This window comes from Balaenoptera borealis (assembly GCF_965194805.1).
Source record: "Balaenoptera borealis genome assembly, chromosome: 2".
NCBI lineage: Eukaryota > Metazoa > Chordata > Mammalia > Artiodactyla > Balaenopteridae > Balaenoptera > Balaenoptera borealis.
The window spans coordinates 126,148,960-126,175,194 of NC_138867.1; the positions used below are offsets into that span (position 1 = coordinate 126,148,960).

The 26,235-nt window shown below is 34.5% G+C and overlaps 2 protein-coding genes across 6 annotated transcripts in view; one reads left to right on the plus strand and one right to left on the minus strand.

Annotated features, from left to right (window-relative positions):
• The window catches only part of LOC309624567 (uncharacterized protein), a 159,919-nt gene that overhangs the window by 2,897 nt on the left and 130,787 nt on the right, over positions 1-26,235 (minus strand). The window lies entirely within an intron of this gene.
• Positions 2,914-26,235, plus strand: part of SPINK5 (serine peptidase inhibitor Kazal type 5) — a 74,746-nt gene continuing 51,424 nt past the window's right edge. For all 5 annotated transcript variants that reach the window (XR_014241996.1, XR_014241997.1, XR_014241998.1 and 2 more), the window contains exons 1-8: positions 2,914-3,047; positions 4,350-4,375; positions 8,213-8,340; positions 9,976-10,048; positions 20,587-20,714; positions 22,489-22,552; positions 24,140-24,267; positions 25,712-25,778. Coding sequence is in view for 2 of the 5 variants with exons in the window: in XM_082382673.1 (XP_082238799.1) it covers positions 2,993-3,047; positions 4,350-4,375; positions 8,213-8,340; positions 9,976-10,048; positions 20,587-20,714; positions 22,489-22,552; positions 24,140-24,267; positions 25,712-25,778 (669 nt within the window). In the remaining 3 variants the exon portion in view is untranslated. The remainder of the gene's footprint in view (positions 3,048-4,349; positions 4,376-8,212; positions 8,341-9,975; positions 10,049-20,586; positions 20,715-22,488; positions 22,553-24,139; positions 24,268-25,711; positions 25,779-26,235) is intronic.

Here is a 26,235-nt window from a genome sequence, read left to right on the forward strand (position 1 = left end):
AAAGGAGAATACAGACATGTTAAATTAATGGGGGAAAACATGAGAATTTTAGGAAAGGAAATTAAAAATTAAGAAAATAAAAAAGAAATTAATTCATCTTCTAAGAACTGTTAGGACATATACTTTTTCAGTCATGGTCACAACGTAATTCTTTCTGTCATTATGGGTTTATGGTTGTGTGTGTGTGAATGTGAGAGCAGGGGATAAACAGAAAGGACTACCTTAGCAGTAGAATGTTGAACCCAGTTTAAAGCACTGTTAACGTCCGGATTCTCTCTGAACTGTCTGAAATGCTATGCGATGGCCACATAGGGTGTAAAAGGTGAGAAAGCGGCAAGGCTGGTATTACCATCCAAGCTAGTTCCTACTCTGAGGTTTATCAATGGCACCATTTTTGGCAGGTAAGGAAAGGACAATAACACCTACTCTGCTGCATCACTGCATTGCATAAACAAGTCATGAGAGCTAATGGATGACAGATTGTTTGGAAAGATGCGGAAGGTGATTTAATTGTAAGGGACTATAATTATTTATTAAACTATTGTGATCATCAAGGATATCTCAGCATAGAAAAAGAGAAGATCTGAGCAATGATCTGCTAACTTTGGATTTTGGAAATAACCTTTGTCTTTAGTAACATTACTGATCTACAAAATCTTGTTTACTTTATATTTTTCTCATCTCTTCCCTCTGTGTCAGTATCCTTGATGTGAATTCAGATTCTGGGCCACTTGATACATGTTTTGAATTGTAAAGTTTATACTTTTCACAACCTAACTCCATTCCTTTTTAATGAGAAGAAAAAGGGTTTTACACGTTTGATGAATAACTGAAAGAGCTGGCAAAAAAAAAAAAAAAATAGAATTTAGAATTTCAGGAAAGTACTCTGATAACCTAATATAAAAGTACTCTATTAACCCAAAACCCAGTTCTCTAAAACCTCAGTCCCATTCATTTGAATTTAAAGTCCATGGTTTTCAAAAATAAGGAGTGATTAACAGAGTGTATGATTAATCACCTCTGGATTTACATTTCTAAAATGAAATGCAGAAGTAGGTCTGATGACAAGAGCCAGCTGACATGTACTTCCAGTATTGGGGGTGCTCACTGAATCTTCTCTTGACCATCTTATTCTCCTGGAAGAGGTTATCAGTCTGAATCCTCTTATTCATCATTTCAGAAGGTTCTGGGTGGTAGTAAGGAACTCTTCTCCAGTAAGAAAGAAACCAACTCCTTCAACCTTTCCTCATAGCAGGGATACTTTAGAGATGCAATCATCTTTTGGTTCTTTTGTTACACCCTATCACTACTTCCACTCCTGGGAATACTGTCCATTTGGGCTAGATTTGGTGTTCATCAGAGCATAGTACACAGTCACCAATTCTATTGTAAGGCATTAAACTTTTCTACCATCAATAACAGAGTGTATGGTTGGGACACATTTCATATGGTCTAACAGAGCAAATGGAAGATTAAAAAATTAGTATTGGTATGTCATTATGCAGAGGAGGATTTTTACAGACATCAGTGACGACCGAAACCTAGCAATGGCTTTGGCAAAGTTTAGATGGCTAATACTTTGATCTATTTCAGGTGTCATGGTTTAGAACACAATGATAGGATGAAAAAGAGAACCTATATCCTGACTTTTTGATTTTACTTCAGAATGTTTTGGGATTGTTATTTCTATGCCGAGTAAACCTAAACCTGTCATTGTGGACCACGTTTAAGAGATGTTGACTTTTCTTGGAGTCTTAGAAATTACCTAGTAAATCACATCATTATAATGAGATAAAAATGCAAGGCCAGCTATCATTAACTATAAAACTTACCACATATGCTTGGAATTGTTCTAAACATTACACACACACACACGATTTACCTCTAACTCTTACAACAATTGTACAATATAGTTTTACTATCTCTATTTTACATATTAGGAAACTGAGGCTGAAAGCAAATAAGTGACTTGCCCAAGACAACATAGCTAGTAACTCAGGAGTCAAGATTTGAACCCAGATCTATTATGCACCAAAGCCAGGTTCATTTCCATTACACTGTGTAGTTGCAAAGACAGGAATAGAGACAAATTTTCTGACTCCCTGTCCCATTCTTTTTCCATTAAGCTAAGACAGTCAATTTTCTAGCCTGTGATAGTAATGAAATTTGAACTTGTTTTCCATGGTCACTAATTTCACTAAACCACTGGAAAGAAAGCTAATAGCACAGACCTTGAGACCAATGATTATATTTTATAGGAAAGAAATTAATTCATGAAAAAAAGAAAGGGAAATATTCTAGCTTTGATGGGATTCAGAATATTGACATGATCTCAGCGTTGTATAGCCTTAGATCAGTTTTCTGGAACAATATTTAAAAGGGCTTTGATCCCATCAATTCTAACCTATATATGTGTCCGTGACACTGAATTGAGACACTTTAGAACAGATGCAGATGTAAGCAAAAGGAATCCTAGGTGCTCTTGCTATAAGCAGCTTTCTTCAGATGTAGAAATCTTTAAATCTTTACTTGGCTTGTAGGACAACCCATCTGTCTTCTTTTTCCCTCCCCTCCCACTTATGAAGGGAGCTGAGTTAGAAACATGTTTGTCTACGAGGAAATGTGTCTGGTGTTGGTGAGGAATTCAGTTCTGATATAGGATTATGGAGTATTAAACTTTGAGTAGGGTCCTTGGACATAATCTGTTGCATTCTAGGGGAGGTATCATGAAAACACATTAGAACTGCTTTAGAAATAGTGTCTGTTCAAATCTGCCACCTTGACAGGATCCTAAAAGATGGAAACTAAATTGATGTGGTATATTAAGTTTAGCATGACCTTGAACAACTGGTTTTACAGTTTGGCTGTTGTTGTGGGTGTCACCCACAGCATACTATAAAAGTGAGCTGCATCTCCACGGGTTCAGTCTTAGAGCACCAGCTGGTGAGCAATGCAAGGAGCAGACGTGTAACCAACTTACATCATCTTCAACATGAAGATAGCTACAGTGCCAATGCTTCTGACCCTGGCTCTTTGCCTCATACAAGGTGAGCAATTTACCTGTAGTCTAAGCCTCTTGCCACACATCCCAAAGCTCTGGGCAGGGACTTGTCTCTCTCCCTCCCTCTTCAGTATATATATATATCCACACATATATATATATATATCCCTGAAATACCTTGTCAGACATAGAATTTTGAAGAATTACATATGTGGTTTTATAACTATGTTATCTTTAGAAATGACAAGTAGATTGAGATAATCTGAATTTTTATCCATCAGAAATTCTTCCATTAATTCAACATTAATTCTGAAAAGCTAATAGATTCTTCTCCGTATTCCCCTCACCAAACATAAAAGTTCATAACAATATGAATTACATATATTATACATACATAGGATATTAAGTCTATGAATTGATGCTGATATGAATTATGTGTATAACAGATATTTAAAACTTAGATGTACTTAATATATATATTTTAATACTATATTTGTAAATAAAACATTAAAAAATCAAATTCAGTCATCTGTTTTTATTTTAAAGCAGTAGTGCTTTTAGCAAATTTTATTCTTGTGTTTTCAAATCCTAAATGGATTGAAAATATTTCATCTAATTGGTAAGGGACTTCTATGGGAGCTAGGAAGTAGGTTTTTCCTTTTGCTATTTGAATTTGAAGGGAACACAAGATTGCCTAGACTTAACCTGCTATGAAGCATTTACATATTTTAAAAGGAAACCTCAGAGATGGAGAGTGAGGAGACCATTATACACAAATGATGCCCACTTTCCTAAAAAAAGTGTATAGGTACAAAAAAAGTCTGTTAATGAGAGAGTATATTAGTCTGTGATTTTAATTAATCTTAATATTTACCAGATCTCTAATTTTTGTGGCTATAATGAGGAGGCAGAGATACAAGAATTCAGAAAATTTAATTTTATGTATATATATGATATAAACTGTATGCTACACTATACCTTAAAACTATAATTGATATATTTGATAGGTGTACTATGTTATAATTTTAAAAGAGGCCTGCAATACTTTGTTCTGAAAGGATCTTTTAGAAATTAGATATTTTGAGGGGGTCAGAAAGCATATGAGTAAGTATTATTTTTCGAAGTAATTGGAACTTTATGAGCGAGAGATCTTTGTGACTGTATATACTGCCTGGTGCAGTGCCCTCACTTCATTTGCCATGGTAAATTTTAATGTGTTCAAATCAATTTGTGGTTTTAAAATACACTGCCATTAAAATAAGCAAGATACTACACTCAGTACATTGTTTGTTTTACTTATTAAATGTTTTACATTCCCTTAACTTTGGTTTCTGTATTTTTGTCCCAGATGCTGCCAGTGAAGGTGAAAATCAGGTTAGTCCTGCTTTTGCTCTTCATTGAATTCATTCCAAGATCCCTAAAGAAAAATGTTCTGTGGCCAACACCTTCATATTATAATACAGATATATTATACTCATGGGTACTAATAGCTCTTGTTAAAAACACAGAAATAGGTCTTTATGAATCAAGACATGAATCACACACACACACACCAGTCAATGTATTAATGATAATGGATATCTGCAAGAGGCAATCTACCACACTAAAGGAGTGCTTTAAAATTCCATAAACAAACACACTAGTGAATTACTATTGTTCAGTTTAACAGCTGAAAAGTCATGATACACATAGGAAGCTGAAATAAGTTTTCTTGTGATCATTATGCAAAAAGGGGCCATCTGTATCTTGTATATAGTCAGTGTATATATTTCATTCAATACATATTTACTGAGCATCTGTTGTATGTCAGATCCTGTTTGAGATGCCAGGGATATAAAAACAAAAAAGAACCCTGCTGTCATGGAGCTTACATTTTAGTGGAAGAAAACAAACAAGTTAATAAGTAAATTAGTAAAATATATACTACATTAAATAATGATTAGTGCTAGAAGAAAAATAAAACAGGATGGAAGACAGGAATTTCTGGGGATGGAGATGGTATCAGTTCAGGTGGGAGTGAATCATGAAGTTACTTGTAACTCACAGCAGACCAGGCAGAAGCACCTGTGATGGCAGAGGCCCTAACACTGGAAGGGTCTGTACCAACTCTTAGGGATCTTTTGATTGAGAAATGAAGGAATCATTTTCTATAGAAATTAAACATTTTTTAATCTATTTGAAAGGCACGTTGAAAGAGCCAGTTACACACACACACACACACACACACACACAACTGTGCCTTTATTTCAGATTGAAAATATTTCTACTTATGTAGCAGATATTTGCTATGTTTCTCAAAGACCACGAACATTGAAAGAATAAAATAGTAAAAAGATTCTTTTCTACACCAAAACTCTTATAAATGTGGTTAAAATACTCTTGCTGTATTTTATTGTTACATTTTTTTTAAAAAAAGGAACAGGAATATTCTAGAGAATTCCATTATAGTCTCTATTATTTCATTTAAGTTTGCTGATTAAAGAGAGGTTCAGAAACTTCTATTGCAGAAGTAGAGTGGGATGGTAGGGTAGAAAAAAGCCTGGATTTTTGAGAATCGAACAGCATGCTCATTTGGATATTTCATATTGGAAAAAGAAGGGTATTGTGTAAATCTTACTGAGCATGAAGCCATAATTTTCTTTTTTCAGTGTCTATGATAATGGGTAGTAGTTTTGGTGGATATTTCAAATTTTGCACTGATATTTCTCATACTATTGAACTCTATTTCACTGAAAAACATTTTAAAAGCAGAAATTTAGCCACCTCTCATGTTGGCATAAGCAAAAAGAATATAAAACGTAATTATTTATCTGGAAATATTTCTGATCATAGTCTTTGGATATTTTGTCAGAAATGAAAACTATTAATTTAGTCTTTCTTATAGTGCTGGAAATTTTATTTTCCAAGTTCAATAGCTCAAGTTCTTTCTAGTACCATAAAAACATGTTGAATGTTACAAACATGAGCCAGAATAGCACAGAAAAGCACTGGAGTAATCTGCAAGGATCTTTACCATATGCTTAAATTTGTCATCCCAGAAGGGTTATTACGAAGCCACGGCAACCTTGTTAGTGCTCTAACACAGAGCAGGGGTGATGCCAGCTCCTGAGGGGTTTATGATGATGCCTGGGGAGGAAAAATGGAAAACACTGGGCGATATCACAGCCAGTGAAGGAAAACAGAAAGAGCTTGGCCCTACAGGGCTCCAGTTTCTCTGAGACAAGTGGAGAAAACACAAAGAGCAACTATAACAAACAAAACAAAACAAAAATGAGCCAAAGACTGGAAGTTAGATTGCAAGTAATTGGTTGCTGAGAAGTCATCTCACCAACTCAGGATTCCTTTATGGTCCAGACCTGTTCCTGTTTCAGCCCTCTCTATTATGATCATTGGGAGGCTATTTCATTTTTCCCAGAGAAAAACACAACTGCTGATTTCAATTTTTATGGCCTTTTCCTATTTCCCAAGAGAATACACTGGATAACCTCATGACTCAGAAAAATAGCATCAAGTTCCATCTTTACTAATGACAAACTGTGAACAAATTTCTTAACCTGTTCTCTGGGACTCAGTTGTCCATTCATATAAAAATAAAAGTGTGTCTTTCTAGGATTTAGGTATTTTTCTAATTATGACATAGGAGAAGTCCAATTCAGGAATTATCTTGATTGATAATGTTCTTTTTCAGTTGACCGCTAAAAACTATTTAAAGCTTCATTCTAGTGTTATGAATCTTTGTTTTCAGCACTTTCTTTAAGACCTACCTCACAAGGGATATATTTCTATTACAGAGACACCAGGCTGTTCTCTGATTCCATGACAATGTTTTTATCTAGACTTTATAGAATCAGTTATATCCAGCCAGCTAAGCAGTAACTTGCAATACTGGCATAAGATACTATAGAATCAGAGACCAGACACAAATCTCAAGATGCCCAGTTGTCAGTCTGTTGCCGGAAATTATTGCTCTGCTACTCAGATAAGATCACTGGGTAGTGATAATAATCTTAGAGATGTTTTAGTAGGTCACCCTTAGCGAAATTTCCTAGGGCTGGTCTCTGAAATTATTTATTCTTCTTCACCATTAATCATTCATTCTGCAAGTGCTACCAACTGCCTCCCGTCTATAGGATGCTAGGTTAGTTACATCATTATCCATTAGATGGTAAGCACCATTTAGGCAAGGATCCTTCCTACCTTATTTAATGCTGTATCCATGACACCCAGAAAAGTATAGTATCCTCATAATAAGTGTTTGTTGATTAACTGAATTATTATTATAAAGATATAGGAGGCTGAATAGAATTCTATAATCTGTCCTTTGGAAGAGGTTGCATATGTCAGAGTTGGAGCAAAGGCTTGATTGATTTACTTAGTTTTTCTGGTACAATGATCTTTATGCTTTGTTTTTTCAAAGTCAAAACAAAACAAAAAGCCAAAAGAAAAAGAAAAAAGAAAACATAGATTACAAAGGCTTTAAAGGACCAGTGGATTTCCTAAACTAATAGGTAGTATAACATTTTAAATCAGTACTTTACTAGGTAGTGCAAATGCACCATTAATATTAAGCTCCTAGAAAAAAAGTGAGTGACATATAGCAGGCCTTCATCAAATATACTGCAACATTTTCATATACCTTTTAATGGCAAATATTATTGAACTGTGTGCTAGGTATTTTATATGCATCATCTTAGCATACTCCAATAATAATAATGGCAATAGCAACAACAACTATAATAGTAAAGCAGGAGGAAGAGGAGAGGTAGAGAATCTAATTATTGAATATCTGCTAGGTATCAGGCACTCTTTGAGGGATTTACATGCTTATGATATTTAATCCACACAAAACTTATGAAACACATATACTTATATCCTCTGTTTTTACAGATAGGGTAAGTGAGCCTTTGAGAAGTTCATTTGCTATGGCTGTTGGGCTTGTAAATGCGAACCCTGGAAGATAAGCTCAAATCTTTTGACTCCAAGTCCCTTGTTCTTTCCATTTCACTAATGATTTTAGATGAATGCTTTTAGGTGAATTTTCAATCTCCAACAGACAATCCAGACTCATTACTTTTATTTGTATTATCTGTATCAACTGAGTGAATGTTTTCCATACAAAGGGGGTGGTGGTCATGAAATAATATTGTTCTTAGAAGGTAAAGTCTTGCTTTGATGAGGTTTCTGTAAACACTTTTTTCATATTTTCCTAAGGAAACATGCAATGAATATAGGGCACTGATGAAAAATGGAAAACTGTTCTGTTCCCAAGATAAAAACCTTTTTCAAAGCCCTGATGGAATAGTGTTCATCAACAAATGTGCCACATGCAAAATGATATTGTGAGTAAAGTTTAATCTTTCTTTCAAGTGTTTTGAGTTACCAGTTATTCTCTGAACTACTAAATGTTATTATTTTTATTTTCTGTCAAATATATTTTTCTAAATCTAAGTGGGTAAATAAAAATGCTTAGCAGATCACTGTGATACCTAGCATCAAGTAAAGTTGGATAAATGCCACCCACTCGGAAAGATTTTAATAATCACTCATGGTATTCCAGAATATCCCAGAGGGCTTGGTATCAATACCTTATGCAGCACTTAATAGTTTTTTGAGGATGTACTTCCAAGTTGAGTTTTCTGACCCTGGGAGAAAAGAATTCTTGAGCCTGTTAAGACCTGACTCTGTTGTACCCCTGAGAATGATGCCAGACTCTTCTTGTGAGAGCCAACCAGGAGAATCAGGATACACCCAGACTCTGTGAGCTGCCAGTGTCTTCAGACATCTAGGATTATGCTAGCATGAGATGGACTCTAGGATTGACTGTGGCTTCCAACTCCCCACAACTCAGAAAGAATTAATATCCCGGAGGTTTACTGACATCTTTGCAATGCTTTTTAACTATTTCCTTCTCTCCAGTGACACTCCATAGGTGGTAAAGGCTTGAGTTATCAGTTGCAAGTCCTCACATCAAAGGGACTGAATTTGTTTTTGAACAGGGAATTCATTCTTGGTTTCTGACCACCATCAAAAAACATCAACTCTGGTACCAAGCCAATACAAAACTTACCCACTGAAGATAATTATGTTATAATCAGCTTTTAAAATGCCAAGTTGGTAATGTGTCAAGGGATTTAATCTGACATAGTCATTAATATTGGGATAATGAAGCTCTGATCACATGTGCTGCTACTAATGAAGACACTGTAGGAAGATGAAGGAAGGCAGGGCAAAATTTAGGGAGGGAGGACTCCCAGGGCAAGTTGAACAATCCTTTCTTGGTCTCTTGAAAGCTGAATGTAAACCAGCAGGTGTAATATTTACTAAAGAGTTTCCTCCTTGTTACATAGGATGTTTTGTTAGGAGACTGAAACTATAAATAGAATAAATTTATTGAAAAATAATTTAAAATAAAAATTAAATGCCTTTAGACATACAAGGCAGGTTATTTATCACTTTGAAGTCACTCACGCAATTATTATCTTTATTACTTATGTAAATTATGTTGGGATAAACTTGGCTTCTTAACCTGGAAAGGAGGAGACTGTATGAGGCATTAAAGTTATCTTTAAATTGCTGAATTTACTCTGTGGGTCCTTAGAGATTGGAACCTCAGACCAAGACAGGTGGGTAGATTTTGGATCAATCTGAATATGGTCTTTCAAAGAGAGCATTCCAAAAATGATATAAATTGCTTTTACAGTTGGTGACAACCTGGATGATGGAAGTATTTAAGGTGGGTAATCTGTTATACAGTTAACAGTAAAGATTCTTGCCTTTAATAGAACCACATTTGAGATATATTTCAGCACTGAGGAGAGATTTACAGTACCTGTGGTCATTTCCAGACATACCTCCACTTCTGACAAGCTAGATTAAGCTGAGAAGAATAGCCAAAATTAAGTTTACCATGTATGATGTTAGACCTAAAATTGGTCAAGCATGTCTGAGCTATTCTATTCTTTGCTCTCTTCCAGAGAAAAAGAAGCAAAATCCCAGAGAAGGGCCAGGCATTTAGCAAGAGCCACCAGGGCTACTGCCCCAGCAAAGGTGAGACTATTCGGAGTCAACTTGTCATATCTGCTTTGGAGATTATGTTCGACTCTATTTAGATCTCTTTATTTCCTAATTACTAGGTCATACCTGTTGTGAGGCCAGCTACTTAGAAGGGAGGGAACATGGCGTAGTACATGGGTAGGCTAAATATCTGGTACAGCTTGTCCATAGGCCCAACCCATGACCCAACTCTCTGAAAACATTTAGGGCACTGACAGATGCTAAGAGGTGGTGTCAGCCAGTGTGATGTCTGCCTTCCATGGCCATTTCTCATTTCTACTGTCCTGTCTTAGTTCCACAACAAGAGACTTCATGGGACTGTAGAACTAAGTTCAAGTCTCAGAATTTGGACAATTTATGTATATCTGGGTCTCAATTTTTTCACCTGTGAAATGGAATGTGGATCAAATGAGAAACTAAGTTTTAAAAGCCAGCTACAATGTTTAACATGTGTTAGCAGACATTTGACTCATTTTATTTCCTTTCTCTTTTCCTCTTTTTCTTCCGACTGAACGTATTTTCTGATACTTGGAGATTTCCCCTAATTCAAGTAGACTTGCTTGTTTATATCTATTTTGCAAATTGGGATTCAGGCTAATATTTGTTGGAGAAAACTGTTCTGGGGTAAAAATTTTTTTTTAATTAAATAAAATGAAAGAAACTCTACAGATGCAACCCAACACATAACCATTTCCCTTTATAAATAATTTATTACACAAAAATTCTTATTTATACAAAAAAATAAAAGTTCTAGGCCCAGACTGGGTGAAATCTCTGTCTACAACGTCTTACAATACGTTATTGACAAAGCTGGGGCTATTGCCAGGTATTCTGACAACTACTTATATTATTCCAGGTCTCCTACGTAGCGTCTTCTCCAATATCTTCTTTCTCTTCCTCCTCTCCTGCCTCTGACACATAACTAAAATGATCAGTCAGGGAAGGCACACCCAAATTACGTTAATATCCCTGGTCTAACCAAGCTACCATCCTCCCTGTCAGTGTTACTCAGGACTGTCTGAGCAGCTCAGCCTCCGAAGTAGACTGAGTCAACCAAAGTCTTTGCCCCGGCTCAACCAGTCTCACTTTTAAAACAATAACATAGCTCAATTGACCACACAATTGGTCAATAACTACAAACTCTTTGAGCAAAAGGGAGCTGCTTCTATGTTCCCCCAAATCTGTGAGGGTCAGAAAGCTTTACTGGTACTTTTCAAATCTGCCTTTCTTTGTGACATTTAGAGAGAGGCTTACTCTAAAAAATCCATTCTCTTCCTCCTCCTCCTTTTTCTTCATGAAAAACTGATATATCATTGGTGTTTAAAAATATAAAATACCAGAAAGTGACAAACAAAAATCCCCCAAATACACACACACACATACACACACACACACACACACACACACATCATTCTTAAACCTACTATTTTAAAACATTACTAGTGGTATGTTTTCATATGTAGACACACATTTACTGAATTTTAATGAAATAGGATTTTTAAGAAATAAAATTATAGACTATTAAGACATTATACTTCTCTGTTACAATTTTATGCCTGAATTATAATTTTGACCTCTAGATAAAGTTCCTATGGTTACATGTTTTGCTACCTAGGAAATTATTTACTTATAAATTAAGGCATTTAATATTTGGCTGTTTGCCTTCAAGTAATTTCTGTCTAGATGTTTACTTGTCTGTGTGTGACTAGATTAATGCAATTATAGTATGTTTTTACTGCTGTTATTTTCCTCTTAACTGTAAAAGAAATCAATCTACTTTCTCTGCATAGATTTTTCCCATCAAAAATTAACCCTTTTCTCCACACCCTCTCCAGCATTTATTGTTTGTAGATTTTTTGATGATGGCAATTCTGACTGGTGTGAGGTGATACCTCATTGTAGTTTTGATTTGCATTTCTCTAATGATTAGTGATGTTGAGCATTCTTTCATGTGTTTGTTGGCAATCTGTATATCTTCTTTGGAGAAATGTCTATTTGGTCTTCTGCCCATTTTTGGATTGGGTTGTTTGCTTTTTTGATATTGAGCTGTGTGAACTGCTTGTAAATCTTGGAGATTAATCCTTTGTCAATTGCTTCATTTGCAAATATTTTCTCCCATTCTGAGGGTTGTCTTTTCGTCTTGTATCCTCTTGCCCTGTTGGTAGGAATGTAAATTGATACAGCCACTATGGAGAACAGTATGGAGGTTCCTTAAAAAACTAAAAATAGAACTACCATACAACCCAGCAATCCCACTACTGGGCATATACCCTGAGAAAACCATAATTCAAAAAGAGTCATGTACCACAGTGTTCATTGCAGCTCTCTTTACAATAGCCAGGACATGGAAGCAACCTCAGTGTCCATCGACAGCTGAATGGATAAAGAAGATGTGGCACATATATACAATGGAATATTACTCAGCCATCAAAAGAAACGAAATTGAGTTATTTGTAGTGAGGTGGATGGACCTAGAGTCTGTCATACAGAGTGAAGTAAGTCAGAAAGAGAAAAACAAATACCGTATGCTAACACATATATATGGAATCTAAGAAAAAAATGGTTATGAAGAACCTAGGGGCAGGACAGGAATAAAGATGCAGACGTAGAGAATGGACTTGAGGACACAGGGAGGGGGAAGGGTAAGCTGGGATGAACTGAGAGAGTGGCATGGACTTACTTATATATACTACCAAATGTAAAATAGATAGCTAGTGGGAAGCAGCCGCATAGCACAGGGAGATCAGCTCGGTGCTTTGTGACCACCTAGAGGGGTGGGATAGGGAAGGTGGGAGGCAGATGCAAGAGGGAGGAGACATGGGGATATATGTATATGTATAGCTGATTCACTTTGTTGTAAAGCAGAAACTAACACACCACTGTAAAGCAATTATACTCTAATAAAGATGTTAAAAAAAAGAAAATTAACCCTGCTTCTTACTCTCAGAATAAGATGCTTTGTTCAAGAAGTTTCCTCCTATAGACATCCTCTCTCTCTTGCATCATCAATTTCTTCTTCATTACTATGTATGTCATTCTTTAACCTTATGACTCTGATATCCAATCCATCAACAAGTCTTGGTTTTGCCTCCAACGTATATTCCAATTTGACTCCTTTTCATGATTTCCATTCCTACCACCCAAGTTTTCTGAAATCCTCCATAATTTCTAATCACTAACATCTTTGGCCTATGTAGAAACTTTTGTTTTTTAATTGATCAATTCATTCATTCAATGTTTCTCATTAAGTTGCCAACTTTGTAGGATATTGAATTCATAGGTGTGCATGTATGTGTTTCTAAGTTCCCTTTTTTGTTCATATTGTTCATTTCTTTAATAACTAATAAGACAAGTCCCCTTTCTTAGCTCACTTTTTCAAAGTTGACTTACCTATGCACAGATATATATTTTTCCACATATATATTTGAAATAAAAAATTTACTAAGTTTATTAAAAATCCAACTTGAGTTTGGGAACTCAATGTGGTTACGGCTACAGAGAATTTATAAATTAATTTGGGTAAAATTGACTTTTTACGATAGTAACTTGCCCAAGTCAAAGGCATAGAATATCTTATTAATTCATATAATTCTTGTGTATCTTATGAAATCTATGAAATATTCTCCACAGGTATTTTTTGCCAATACCTAGAAAATTTGTAATTTTATTGCTCTTTTGAGTGGTATTTTGTTGTTTATGGTATTTAAATCTGATTATTGTTGGCATAGACAAATTCTATTGATTTCTATAGGTTTATGTTCTGTTAAAAACCTTTCTGATATCTTGTTAATCCTTATAATTTATCTGTTAATTCTGTTGTCTTTTTCTTGGAAGTTGATCACATCATCTGCAAATAATAGAAGCTTTATAACTTCCTTTTCAATCTTGTCACTTCTTTCTTTTTCTTTCCTTATATCATTGGTGAGGATCTAGAGTTCAATACAGTAGTTCAACAGTAGCAATGATAATGAACTTCAATCTGCCCTTTCTCTGCGTATATTAAATGCAATATAGCTAAAGTTTCTCCATTAAGTATAATGTTTACCATAGGTGTTTTTTCTATAAACTTTAGTCAGTCAGTTTAGGAAGTTCCTTTCTGTTTTTATTCTTCTGAATATGTTTTGATCATTATCACATGCCTTCTCTGCAACTATTGAAATAACTTTATAATTTTTCTCTTTCAGTCTATTAACGTAATACATTTTTTGATAACCATGCTAAATGTTAAATCATTATTATCTTCTTAGGGTAAATCATACTTAATCATAATGCATTTTTAAATACACTGTTGAATTTGCATAGTTATTATTTAGAAAATTTGAAAGTATTTTTGTAAGTAAAATGAGTCTATACTTTCCCCTTGCTAATTATTCTTATCTGGTTTGGGAATCAATATAAAATTACCCTGAGGGGTGGCACTTCAGACTATTGCTGAATAAGGAGGTCAGCTAATTCCCTCCCCAAAGAACAACTATAAGGCTACACAAAATTGAGTAAAACAACCATTTTAGCATTCTGGAAATTGACCAGCAGCCTGTTAATCTGACAATCAGTTATGCTTGAAAAACTGTTGAACTCTGGGTAAGAACAATGGAATTCTGTGATGTTCTTGCTTAATGATAGTCCCATCTCACTCCCATGGCTTGGTTGATATGGAGGGTCTACCAAAGCAGAGCAGGCTATGTGGATCAGCAACTGCACTGCAAATGTTGAAAGGGGTTTATTTAATTTTGAGTAGTTGGAAACTGACATATCCAGAGATATTTTTGGTTACTCCAGTAAGGAGAATGATCTTAGGTTATAGCAGTAAGCATATTTCTGGCTATGTCTTCATAACAGGGCAGCAGAGACAAAAAGGGACTAAGCAATTCACAAAGTCCTGGACAATCATAGGGATGTGTGCAAGCACTTAGAAGACACAAGAAAATCCCAGTGGAAAGCAAATGCTAGGGTAGACGTAAAAATAGCCTGAATTTTGAGTACCCTCTCCTACATACACAGGTCCATCTGTGGAGGATGGACACCTTACTGGCTTGAGGCGTTTGAGCATAAACTGTGTCTAATCATTGGCCTACTGCTAAGTTACACAGATCCAGGGAGAAAAAACCTAAAAAGTCAGGCTTAAAAAAAACAAAAAACTACAGTCATCCCTCCATGTCTGTGGGTTCCACATTCATGGATTCAAGCAATCACAGACCAAAAATATTAAAAACAGACAAACTCCAGAAAGTTCCAAAAAGCAAATCTTGAATTTGCCCCATGCTGGCCACTATTTACATAGTATTTATATTGTACTTACAACTATTTACATAGCACTTAAATTGTATTAGGTATTGTAAGTAATCTAGAGACAACTTAAAGTATACAGGAGGATGTGCATAGTTTATATAAGGGACTTTAGTATCTATGGATTTTGGTATCCATGGGGGTCTTGGAACCACTCCCCCAATGGATACCAAGGTATGACTGAATAAACGTTTTCTTAGCGTACACATCAACAGCTGCACACTATGGGAGAGCAAAAGATCAGAGATTTAGCTCAACCAAAGAAGCAAACAATAAAACAGTGAAAATAATCTTTGGAATAAAATCATAAATTGAGTTGCTAAACTATATTATCTATAATGTCCAGTTTTCAACAAAAATTATGAAATAGGCAAAGTAAATAGAATATATGAACCATAGTTGGCATGAAAAAATGTTAATGGAAACTGTCTGAGTGGTTCCAGATGTTAGTTTGACAGACAGGGACTTAAAGTAGCTATTTATAAGGTGTCCAACACTAAAGAAAACAATATTTGAAGAGTTAAAGGAAAATGTAATAACAATGAATAGAGATTTTCAGTGAAAAGTTATATATAACACCTTCATATACACTTGTATATGTATATGTATATATATATACATATATATATGTATATATATAACCAAATGAAAATTCTGGAGATGAAGGGCACAATAACTCAAGTTTTAAAAAATCAGTAGAAAGGCTCAAAAGCAGCTTTGAGATTGTATAAAAAAAAAGAATTAGTAAACTTGAAGAAAGATTAATAAAGTTTAACAAAAGAAGTACAGAAGGAAAAAATATTGACAAAAAATGCACAGAGTTGCAGAGTCCTTGAGACATCAAGAATGCCAGTACGTGTGAAATAGGAATGCCAGAAATAGAAGAGAGAGACTGGATAGAAAAATTACTTGACGGAATAATGGCCTAAAATGTATCAAATTTGATGAAAGAATGAATCTTTATATTCAAGAATTTCAACAAACTCTAAATGGGACAAATCAAAGAGATCTACACTTAGGCTCATCATGATCAAAATGTTGAGATCAAGAGAAAGTTTTAAAAGTAGCAAAAGAAAAATGACATGTTATATATGACTGGCTTCTCATTCAAAATAATGAAGGTCAGAAGGCAATGGAAAGAGATGGAGATATTCCCATATCAATGAAATCTGAGAGAATTTGTTGCTAACAGATCTGTCTTATAAGTAATAATAAAGTTCTTTAGTTTAAAGGAATGACCACCAGATGGTAACTTGGAATTAGAGAAAGAAATAAAAAGCACCAGAAATGGTAAATATAGGGGTTAATATGAAGTACTCTATAAATATATGTCCCTTATTTTCACCTAGCTTCTTTTAAAGATATAATATTGTATATAGCAATGATTATAATGCTGTTTTATTGGGTGTATAAATATAACATGTATGATAGTTACAGTACGAAAGGAGACAGAGAAAATAGAGCTACAATTGGGGCAAAGTTTCTATATTTTACTAGAATTAAGTATTAATTGGTAGTAGATTGTGATAAATTAGGATGCTTATTGTAATCACTAGAGTAACCGATCAGAAAATGACATGTATAATAAATGCATAAAATCAACAGGAGAATAAAAAAGACGCACTAGTAATATTTAACCCAAAAAGAAGGCAATAGTAGAAGAACAGAGACGTAAAAAGAACAAGAGTATATTAAAACCAAATAGAAACATAGCATATGTAAATACAATCCTATCAATAATTCTATTAAATGTAAATGGTTTTAACATCCCGATCAAAGGGCTGAGACTATTACATGCTAAAAAAAACCCCAACTATGGCTCCAGTACATACTCCTTAAATTCAAAGTTTTAGAAAAATGTATTTTAAGTCTATTAGAAATGGGGCATTTTGGGGAGAGAATATCTCAGACCAATGTATCAGTTAGTTAATATAGTTATTGATATGTTCAACTTTCCTCCTGCTTAGTACACCAGCGGAGGTATTTTCTACTTTTTTTGTAGCCATGTCTCCATTTTGGTTTTCAAATGCATTAGCGTATGGATACTCACAATATGCTTTCATTGTATTATTTCTCAATGTTCAATTATTTCCAATGTCATTATATATATTTTTAAACTGTCATCTTCTCTTTCTTTCTTTTTTTTATCAGTTGTACTAGAAAACTATAACATTAGCTTTTTTATTAATTTTCTCTGTAGTTTCTGTTCTTTACGTCATTCATTCCTATTTGTTTGCTCTGCTGCTCATTTTACAGTGAATTGAGCAATACTTAGTCTTTAAATTTTAACTTTTAAAATTTCATGACAAGGGTATTTGAAGGTATCAGTGATCATCTATCTCAGATTTGTACTTGAAGTGTTTTCATTTGTCTTTCTTTGCCAAATATTTCTTAATTTTCCTCCCTCCCAAATTTATTTAGTAATACATTATTTGATTTACAAATATGTGGTACTTTTTTTCCATTTTAAATTAACTTAATTTTATTGAATTGTGGTCAAAGAACATGGGCCATATGACACTGATCCTTTGGAATTTCCTAAGACTTTCTTTGTGGCCTGATAAATATTCTACTTTTATAAATGTTTTATATCTTCTGAAAAAATGTTTATTTTCTGTCTCTTGGATGTAGTTTTCTATTAAAATCTAATGACTTAAGCACCTTAATTTTTTCCTTTGATATATCAGCTTCTGAGAAGTGTGTGCTAAAAACTCTAACACCAGTTATTGATTTATTTAATTCTATTGGTTATTGTTTGACATATTTAGAGCCTGTATTATTGAATGTATGCTCATGATTATTATACCCTCTTGTTCTTTTCTTCTTTTTAGTTTATGTAATGTCCTTCTTTGTTACTTATGATGCAATTGGGACTGAATTCTATATATTAAGTATTAATATTTTTGCGTCTGCTCTCTTCTTATTCACTTTTGCCTTGTATCTTTTCTTATCCTATTATAATATTTGTGTGCTTTTTAATTTTAATTTTTCTGTAGTAAATTTTTTTCTGCTAAAGTGAGTTAGAAAATATTGAAGCCAAGCTTCAGCCTCTGCCTCTCCTGGTAAGTGTCAGGAGAGGACAAAGGATAAGGCTCAGAGATGAAGGTTCTAGAACCAGTGTTAACTACAGTTTGCTGCCACTTCACCAGGTCAGGAATCCATCTGTAAGCTCTCAGAAATTGTCAGTATCAGGAAGAATTGTTCTCTGTAGGCTGTGACCCACCAGCCCTTGGGGTTTGGAGGAGGAGGAGGTGGAGTAGTAAATGCTTACACCTGTTCTCATCACCTCCCAGCTGGGCTTTTCATCTGTCCATCAGCCTGCCAACATCTGTGACCTAGTATGCTGCTGTTGATTTCACTGGTGAAGCGGGAGAGGAGTGATGGCCCCAAGTTGATTGCTTGGATCCCTATCCCCATGCTTCTGCAATTTCTCCAGAAATGATTTTTGAGAGAAAACCAGCTTTTCCTTATGCTCCTGCTTTTTCCTTATGCTCCAGCCACACTTCTCTTCTTTCTGCCCCTTAAACAGGAGAATCTAGTTCCTATCACAAATCTTTTGCAATTGCAGTTCTCCATGCCTGGAATGTTCTTTCCGCAAGTCTTTAATGCCCGGCTCCTCCTCATTAATGCCATCTCACCTCAAATGTTACCTTTGCAGAAAGATCTTTCTTGACACTATATTTAAAATAGCCCCTATTCTGGGTGCTATCATATCGTGCAGTTTATTTTTCATAGCACTTGTTATAATTTAAAGTTGTTGTATTTACTGTCTATCTCTTCCCCTCAGAATGTAAATCCCTTAGAGTACGTATTCCTTTTCTCTTTTTTTGCTGGGTCAGGGTCACAGTCTAGTGGAACGCCTAGAGCCTAGTAAATGTGTAATGGGTTTTGAGGAATAAATGAACAACCAAGTGAATGGGGTAGCACATATAGCCATGACTTAACCTGTTTTCACTCTATTTTTAACTTCTTCCTAAATATATGACATGAAGAGTGGGGTATGTTTCATAGATTTTCTTTTCTAGTTTAAATTCTTTTTCCTTTTTAATTGTCTTCTAGGAGAGTTCCTCAGTGTAATCTTCTGGTTCAAAAATTTATTTTACATTTGTGTCTATCCTACTTTATTCTTGATATTGTGTGCCATACTAAGTCACAGGTCCATATCCTAAGTTTTCCAAATCTATAATTAAGACATTTTTGTTACGACAATAATGACATCAAAAAATTTGTTTTGCAATGTGATATCATATTCTTTGGTTTTAGATAGAAATTAAATCCAAGTTAACTCTGAATCAGAATATCTAGCTTATGTCACAATAATGAGTTGCCAAATAATGTTGCATAACTATTTATTTCTTCTTCACCACAAGCCTGTAATGTGGATAGGGTGTGAATTCCCATTTTTCAGATAAGGAAAGTGAGAATCAAAGAGGTGAAGTGAGTGGGTGGAAGATCTGAGATTCCAATACTAGTCATCAGTTATTACCTAGTGCAATTGTTTTTCTCACCAAATGGGTTTGTTCTTATGTATATGTCATATTATTAGAGCAGAGATGTTGGGATTTCTCTCATCATCCCTAAAAGGTGTTTAGCTTTATTGGCTTGATTATCAGTAAAGAAAACATTTAAAAAACAACAGCAACAACAATAAATGGTCAGGATATGCTAGGTACTGTTCTAAGAACTATACATGTATTAATACATTTAAATCTCTTTATAATCCTGAGAAGCTGGTAATATATGCATTTTGCAAATGAGGACACTATAGCACAGAGTGGTTAAATAACCCAAATCACACAGCTAATAAGTGGCAGATTTAGAATTATGAACCCAGCAATCTGGCTCTTGATCATTACTCTAATCTATAATACTATAAACTTTATTGTAGCTTATAGTTTGCAGAGAGCTTTCATATCCATTGTCTACTGGACCTCATGAGTACTCTATAGAGAAGGCAGGCAGGTTTTGATTGACATACAGTTTGCTAAGTTTCAAAGAGGTGACTTGGCCCACCTCACCCAGATAGCAGGTGTCTGAAATCATTTTTTCTGAAATCTGATTATATGTTTCTGTTCTTGGACCATGCTTTATTAACCACGATTTTATTCCTTCACTGCAGTCTCCTTATTATGTTTTCCTTCTCCACTGAGTTATATTGTTGTGGGCTTAAAATATTAATCTATTTATGCATCTAAGGAATATTTTATCTCTTATAGTTTGATGTTCCTTGATCATGTCTCTTGCAGTTGAATTGCAATGATTTCAAGCCAGGAAAAAGGGATGAGCATTTTCTATGTACCCTTGATTATACACCTGTTTGTGGCACAGATGGGAAAACATACAGCAACAGATGTGCACTATGTGCTAGGAACGCGTGAGTATTCTCTGAAGCAGGCTTTCTCCCTAAAGCATGTTCTCTGTATAATTATATGACACATTTTTTTCTTACATCTTTAAGATAACAATCCATTTTGTGGGAGTTAGCCATCTATAAATTATTAGGATCACTTCTTTTACTATTCTTAAGAGAAAAAATATATAGTATAACACTTTATATTTTACAAGCACACTTGTGTGCAATTTATCAGATGGTTGTCACTTTCTGTGAAGTAAGACATCTTATATATCTATACCTGTATACACACACACACATACACATATATATATTCATACATACACATACATACACATTTATCTGTTATCTATTTATCTATCTCCTTTCTACCTATTTAGGAGTATATCCTTTTTCATAGAGAATTATTTAATTATCAAATGATATTTATTTATTAAATGCTCAGTAATTTATAATATTAGGGTAACTGGGACTTAATATTGAACTTCTTCCCATCTATTCAACATTCACCAAATGTAGCTAAAGCATCTCACTGCCCTATATTTTGTCCTCATTTGGTTCTTTCTCCACCCGCAGTGCTAGGTTTGGTTATTGACTGTCTTCAACCAACAAGATGGCATACCTGCTTTGCAGATTCTGGCTTATGACCTCAGTCTTGAATTGGCTGCTCTTCAGTTTTTACAAATATAACAACCAATGTTTGAGAAGGCTAGTAAGAGTTAATGATAAATATTCAGTCTTAAGGTTCTACAAGCTTTATCCTTCCTTATATTAAGTATCTTTACCAAACCACAACTGAATTAAATCACTCTGATCCCTGACATGACTGCATTTTCAGAAATACACTCTAAAACTATGTCTTCCACTTTCACCAAGGGTCAATATAAAGAAACAGAAAACAGAAAATAGGTAAAGAAAGAACAATTTTTTATTACACATGTATTTGTAACACTACTATGAACACACTGTACACTAGTTCTTACCATGTTTTATGTGGGGAATCCTGATAGCTTATTTAAGCCTCTAATTTCTGGTATATGACTTACTATTATACAATGAGAATCATCCTGCTCATTGTGTTTCTTTCTTAGTTCTGTCTGCTAGGAAACTCTGCAATAACACTGGAATCCAATTTTTATATTTTTCCTCAGCTGATCTCTTTTGGTATAACTTTTTTTCTTATCACTTTTAACTACTTAGGTTTTTTCTTTCTGTTGTTTTTATTATATTTTTATTGTTATACAGATGTTATAGATCTTTTTAGAGAGTGAGAAGTGTATCATATTTATGCTACTATGTTTTCAGATATGCTTTTAAAGTTCTATTAGACTGAACAATACTAATTAGGGCCTTACATACTTTCCATGAAAAACAAAATATTAGTTATCATAACCCAAATGAAGAATGGTGTAATAGTATGCTGGATACTATAAACTTGAACTCGATTATTTAAAACAACATGATCATCAACAACAACAAACTTCCTTGGGTGGCATCTAATATCTAGTTACAAGATTTACTTTTTCCCACTCTTCTGATATGGGTCCTCTCTGGAAACAGGAAAAAAAATCTGGAAATAACATTTACAGGTCTGAATCTTATCAGCTCTCCAACATGCTCTCCAAATTTCTTTGACTGTAATTTATAAACACAGACTTGCATTAGAAAAAGTAAAGAGTGCAGTGTGACACCTATTTTCAAAAGCAAAGGAGAATCACAATACATAAAGAAAAATTCCATTTGGTGAGAAGTTCCATGATATTAAACTGCTGTGTCTACTAACTTTTAATTCCAGTAAAACCAGATCTCAAGTTGGCATAAAAAGTGAAGGAGAATGTAAGAACAGTAATCCAGAGCAGGTGAGGACGAATGTCAGAGTTGGGGGGAACACTGGGGGGGCTGACTTTGAAAAGAAAGAAGATGGTCTCCTCTTCCTTCTTTGATGGGGGTGTTTGGAAAGAATTCATTCTTGCTGCACCTGAAATGGAATACTGCTCATTTAGATGAAAAGCAACTGGTAGTTCCCAAAACGGGAGCAGGTTACTTTGGTATTTAGACCTTTCATCTCTATTTCTGCTTTCTATGAAAACAAAGGAAGGAAGGAAGGGAGGGAGGGAGGGAGGGAGGGAAAGGAAACTACATGTGTTGTAGAAAGGGAACTACTTCAGTTACTTAACCTGAGTAGAAAACCCAGCACTGTCACTTGCAGTCAGGAGATTTTGGGCAGATTACTTAACCACACTTTACCAGTGTTTCCATATCTAAAAATGACAATTGAACTAACACCTTTCTATGCTAAAATTCTGTGAGCCTGTGATAATAGGGGAAGTGAGTGAGGTTACCCCCATCAAGACATTTAGCACATTGTATCTTTTTCTTTAGATTTATTTAAACTATACTTTTTGTCTTTTTTAATTGAAGTACAGTTGATTTACAATGTTGTGTTAATTTCTGCTGTACAGCAAAGTGATTCAGTTATATATATATACACACATTCTTTTTTATATTCTTTTCCATTATGGTTTATCAAAGGATATTAGCACATTGTATTTTTTTTTTTAGCTGTATAGCATTATTTTTATGAGAAAAAGATAAATATATGTATATGTGTGTAAATATGCTTTTGCTTTTATATGCTTAGGGAAAAAAGGGAGATACCTAAAAAATCACAAATACATTTATCGCTGGAAAGTAGGATTACTCTAGGATAGTGGTTTTCAATGTTTTTTGTCTTAGGACTCATTTAAACCCTTAAAAATTATTGAGGACCCCAAGGGGCTTTGTTTATGTGAGTTATATCTATAGATATTTATTGTATCAGGAGTAAAAACTGAGAACTTTAAAAATATGTTTATTTTTCATTTTAAATTACAATAAACCCATTACATGTTAACATAAATAACCTATTTATATAAAAAAGCCACATTTTCCATAATTAAAAAAAAACAGTGAGAAGGTAACATTGTTTTACCTTTTGTAACTTTCTCTTTTATTGAAGTATAGTTGATTTATAATGTTGTGCTAATTACTGGGGTACAGCAAAGTGATTCAGTTATAGATATACATTCTTTTTTTAAATATTCTTTTCCATTATGGTTTATCATAGGATATTGAATACAGTTCTCTGTAGCACGTTGTATTTTAAATGTCTCTTTGTATCATCCAGTAGATCGTGAGCAAGTTGAGGGAAAGGACTGTGTTCTACCTTCGTTCTAACACATCATAGGTTATCCATGTTTACTAATAAATGAATAAACAAGTAAACGAGTTCTATAGTTAACCATGTGAATTATACTTACTGACCTACTTTTACATGACTGGCATTGCTCTAGGTAGCTACTGTGCACTAGGCAGAGGGGCACTGGGCTCTATAAAATTTCTGAAAATAGTGTTGTAAGCATTACCATCCAGATGGTAAATGTCAAGTTTCTTTCCCTGTTCTTCAGGATCTATGTAGTGATTTTCGGCCTTATGCGAAGAATGGAAGACTTGGATGCACAAAGGAAAATGAACCAGTTCTTGGTCCTGATGGAAGGACACACAACAATAAGTGTGTGATGTGTGCTGAGCTATTGTAAGTATCCTCACCCCCAAGCTGGCCAGCAGGTGGACCTGATGAGAATGCACTTGGTTGCTGTCCTGAGAACCACTCCACAGAGAGATAAAGTCCTTTTCCTCAAGCATGTTATCCTTTGTCTTTATAAGGTGAAATGGGCCTTGCTCCCAGAGTGGCTTCTTCTCTTTTTAATTCATATTATCTGATAAAGTTTCTTAAAAGGAGTGGATAAAGCGGTTATGCTAGTTATTTAATTTATTTAATTATAATGACTTGAAAATGCACAGTGTTTTATAAGGCATAATATTTCAAAATTTAAAAGGTGCTCTCTTGTGGAATAACCTAGGTCAGTCATTTGACATGCATTGCTTCATTCAGGCATGTATAGAGACTCTTACTGAAGATGACAGTCTAATTTAAAATAATGTCATGTGGCTGAATTTATTAGTTGTATAAAAGGTGGGACTTTATGAAAGGGAAGAACTGGTGGGCTAATCTTTCTCTCAGTGCCTGACACTGCTCTGAGCACTGAGACACAGATATGAGTAAGATTCAAAGAGTCTTTCATATTCTGGCTGTTAAAGCACAGATTCTCTAATCTGTTTGTCAGCAAGCCTTAAAGTGCTCTATTTATATCACTGGATTTTTAAAATCAGGAGAGAGAAAGATTTAACAGATTAAAGGACTTCACATCTGTCTTTGAAAATTATACTATGCTGTGTGGAATTCAAGGGCATGTCCTCTCAGGTTTAAAAATAGTTATTATAACTGGTTTCCAGACAGGAAATCATCCTCATTTCCACTTTCCTATCTAGGAGGCATGCACTTTTAGTGCTCAAACCTGCCCTAATTCTATGATTCTGTGTTTCTTTTCATGTGCTAGCTAAAAAAGAGAATCTGACCTCCCTGACTCCTGGTTGGTTTCTTCCTCTGTAGAACTAAGATAGTCTTGTCTATCTCCAAGTTGAACTGCAGTTAGGTAATAGATCTGAAAGGACTTAGAAGCTCAGTTCAATGTAGCTTTTATTGACAAGGGTGCTTTTACGTGAAGGCAAACAAGTACTTTACAAGGTATAAAAAGCTATACATAAGGGTGTGGATGACAACATGTACTTCAAATGCTTAGTTTGGTTTCATCCTTGTCACAGCATTGTTTTAAAGCTCTTGGTTCTGCCTGCTAAAGCAAGTTTTCCTGACAATCTTCTGTGTGTCAATCAAGGAGTCACACCTGTCCAGTTTTACAGAACAAGGCTTCTAATTGATTGTCAGTGAGTCAGTTTCACACCCATCCTTATCATTGGCAATTTTCTGGCTCAAACATTCAAGACAGGGCAAAGCTTGTCTCATGTAAGTGGATGGGTTGAGCAAGTTGAGCAAAGGATATGGAAGTGCTTAGCACAGAACTGGACACTGAAGATATGATAAAGTCATAAACCGACCAACTATTTTCTTTTCTTAACAGCTTAAAAGAAGCTGAAGAAAATGCCAAGCGAGAAGGTGAAACCAGAATTCGACGAAGTGCTGAAAAGGTAAATTTCTCATCAACACAATTTGGTTCTTGTGGACATAAATATTAACAATTTCTACTTGAACCTTTAAGGTAATTCAATAATGTCATTGTTCTTCATTATTACATTGAACTTGTCTCCTTAATGTTAAAGTTCCCCAAGTTGAATTCCTAGTACAATATTCCTAGTATAATATTCCTAAGTATATTAATCACTAGATTCAAAGTTAAAATAGCATTTCCCACCTAAAGCTCAAAATACTCTGCTTGCTTAAAAAAAACAGGAGAATATAAGACAAAGCTTATGCAAATTAAATTCTGCTTAGTTTCCACCAGATTTCTCTTTGACTTAGTGTAAATTACTTTTGCTTTGAATAAATTAGTTAAAAAAGCAACATAATATAAATTTGACAGGAATAACTTGAAAATAATTCCAGAATCTTTTAAACAGTATATTCACTGGTGTATTTTATGTATAT